We start from the raw sequence: 2,500 nt of genomic DNA, 5'->3' as shown, positions 1-2,500 counted from the left end.
AAAATATTGTAGAAGGCAATCGCTTCAAACAATAGTACAAAGCTATTTCAACAATCAACAAATATGCATTGTGATAATCGTAATTAATTGCTATAACAATTTTAATGGAATAATCAACAACTATGATTATTGCCATAATCGTGCAGCTTGATCGTGTTATGGCTTCTTATGAACTTACTGAGCAGCAAGAGGCCACCCATCAGAGAGATGCAGGAGTAGAGGTACGGCAGATAAAACTCCCATAAATCTTCAACGACAGAATAAGAGCAGAAGTGTAAACCACTGATCAGTACATAACAGATTATATCATATACATCCACAGCAGTAGGAGGACCAGAAGGTTTAAGGCAGATACCGTAAAGTGACTCCATGCTGGCAGCATCATTGTCAATGAGAGCAGACGCCACCCATACGATGCCCAGGATGAGGAGACCCAGCAGAAAGAGCATGACAAACGTCTCCAGCACTCGAGCCTTTATGCCCTAAAATCAACAAATGCACTTTTAATGTCTTCACATTTACTTACATCTGTAGCCAAGAGTGATGCAGAAACACACACATATCAGCAGGTGTAAATGAGGCTCTAATTGGGAATTTAGCTCTGGAAGCCCCGGGACTCCCTTTTAATACTGACTCAATGTCAAGCCCCGTTCTCAACACACACACACACACACACACACACACACACACACACACACACACACACACACACACACACACACACACACACGCGCACGCACACACACGCACACACACGCACACACACACACACATGCACGCACACGCACGCACGCACACGCACGCACGCACACACAAACACGCACGCACACACAAACACACACACACGCACGCACGCACACACACACACACACACAACAATAGGCTACCAGACACACACAGAGAAACTAATGACCTTCCTCTCTCTCATTCACAGACACACACACACACTAATATGAACAGTTATTACCATGTCCGGTTGAAGTTGGATGAAAAAAAGGTGACTGCTACTGTCTGAGATTAACTCCAGAGGCTCATCTGGAAACTATTAAGAGTTTTGTTCTGGGTCGCCGAGTACCTTATGTGGCGTGTAACTTTACTCCTGATGTACCTTTCCCTGTCAACTAGATATTGATGTCGCTGACTGCAAATGTTTGTAAACTGCAAGACTGTGATGAGGCTTATCTTTCAGCATGCAGAACACACACACACACACACACACACACACACACACACACACACACACACACACACACACACACACACACACACATCTAAGGTTTACTATCAGTAAGAATTTTCAACTTTTATTCAGCAAAGAACAAAAAATGCAGGAAATGTACCCACTTTCTTAACCACTTACTGTATCTGCAGGTTTCACCAAGTTAAATGTTAAGACTTTAAGACATTTTAAGACTATTATGGATGAAATTTTTTGACTCATAAAGGGCTAAAGACAAAGGAATTTTTCAAATGGCCCAGATAGAAAATATTTTTACTATAATTTAATACATTTAATAACACAGTAATATTTATATATATAAAAAAAATAATAAAAATCTTTGAGATATTTTTAGCAAAATATTTTAAATATTGCATAAAAACATGCAAGCTCTACTTGTATCCATCCACTTTTTTCCAACATAAACTTTCTTTAAAAAAATGAACAAATGTTTTTAAAAAGTATTAAAAAACTAAAATAAACCAAATCTTTGCACAACAATCTGTCCAGGTCAGCGTCCTCAGCAGTAAATACATGGAGCACTTTTAAACAAATGTTATTTAAACAACAATAATTAAATCATTGTAATAAATAAAGTTAAAAATTACCTTTTGAATAAAAAGTTTAAGGTTTTACTAAAATTATTGTTGTGATTGTATGGGTTTTGGGCAGATTGGGTAGCAAAAAAATAAGACCTTTCTCAAAAAGATTTAAGACCAACAGCACAATATTTCAGTAAATTCAAGACTTTTTAAGGCCTAAAATTTGATTTTGAAATTTAAGCCATTTGAAGACTTTTTAAGACTCCACGGACCCCTTGTTAAAGTGGTCAAATTGACATTTTCCAAAAACTAAAGCAAAAAGAAGAAAATATAAACTGATTTCAGCACTGATAAGAAATGTCTTGTGCACCAAATCAGTACACTAGAATACTTTCTGAAGGATGGTTTGAAACTGAAAACTGGAATCACAGGAATAAATTTACGTCTATTTAAAATACATTAATATTTTATCTAAAAACCCCAATTTCACTATAACATTGTTATAAATAGATTTTTGCTTAAATAAAAACCATTTTGAAAAATCCACGGATGCCACACATCAAATCACACTCATCATTCACAATAATGATCACGTGCAACAGCTATAAGCTCCAAAATAATTCAATTTATTAAAAAGAACTCCCTTCAACCTAAATATCCCTTCCATACATTTTCAAGCATCCACATTTTCTGATTCTTACAGCCTCTGTCCTTAAGGCACTTTGTATACGTGCAGCAT

The 2,500-nt window shown here is 36.5% G+C and overlaps 1 protein-coding gene across 3 annotated transcripts in view; it reads right to left on the bottom strand.

Moving 5' to 3' along the window:
- The window catches only part of lmbr1 (limb development membrane protein 1), a 53,925-nt gene that overhangs the window by 35,304 nt on the left and 16,121 nt on the right, over nt 1-2,500 (bottom strand). For all 3 annotated transcript variants that reach the window (XR_012382440.1, XM_005166430.6, NM_001252604.2), the window contains exons 6-7: nt 356-482; nt 179-247 (exon numbers count right to left, since the gene is read on the bottom strand). Coding sequence is in view for 2 of the 3 variants with exons in the window: in XM_005166430.6 (XP_005166487.1) it covers nt 179-247; nt 356-482 (196 nt within the window). In the remaining variant the exon portion in view is untranslated. The remainder of the gene's footprint in view (nt 1-178; nt 248-355; nt 483-2,500) is intronic.

The sequence above is a fragment of the Danio rerio genome, chromosome 7, assembly GCF_049306965.1.
Source record: "Danio rerio strain Tuebingen ecotype United States chromosome 7, GRCz12tu, whole genome shotgun sequence".
Lineage (NCBI taxonomy): Eukaryota > Metazoa > Chordata > Actinopteri > Cypriniformes > Danionidae > Danio > Danio rerio.
This window is presented reverse-complemented; position numbering and strand designations above follow the sequence as displayed.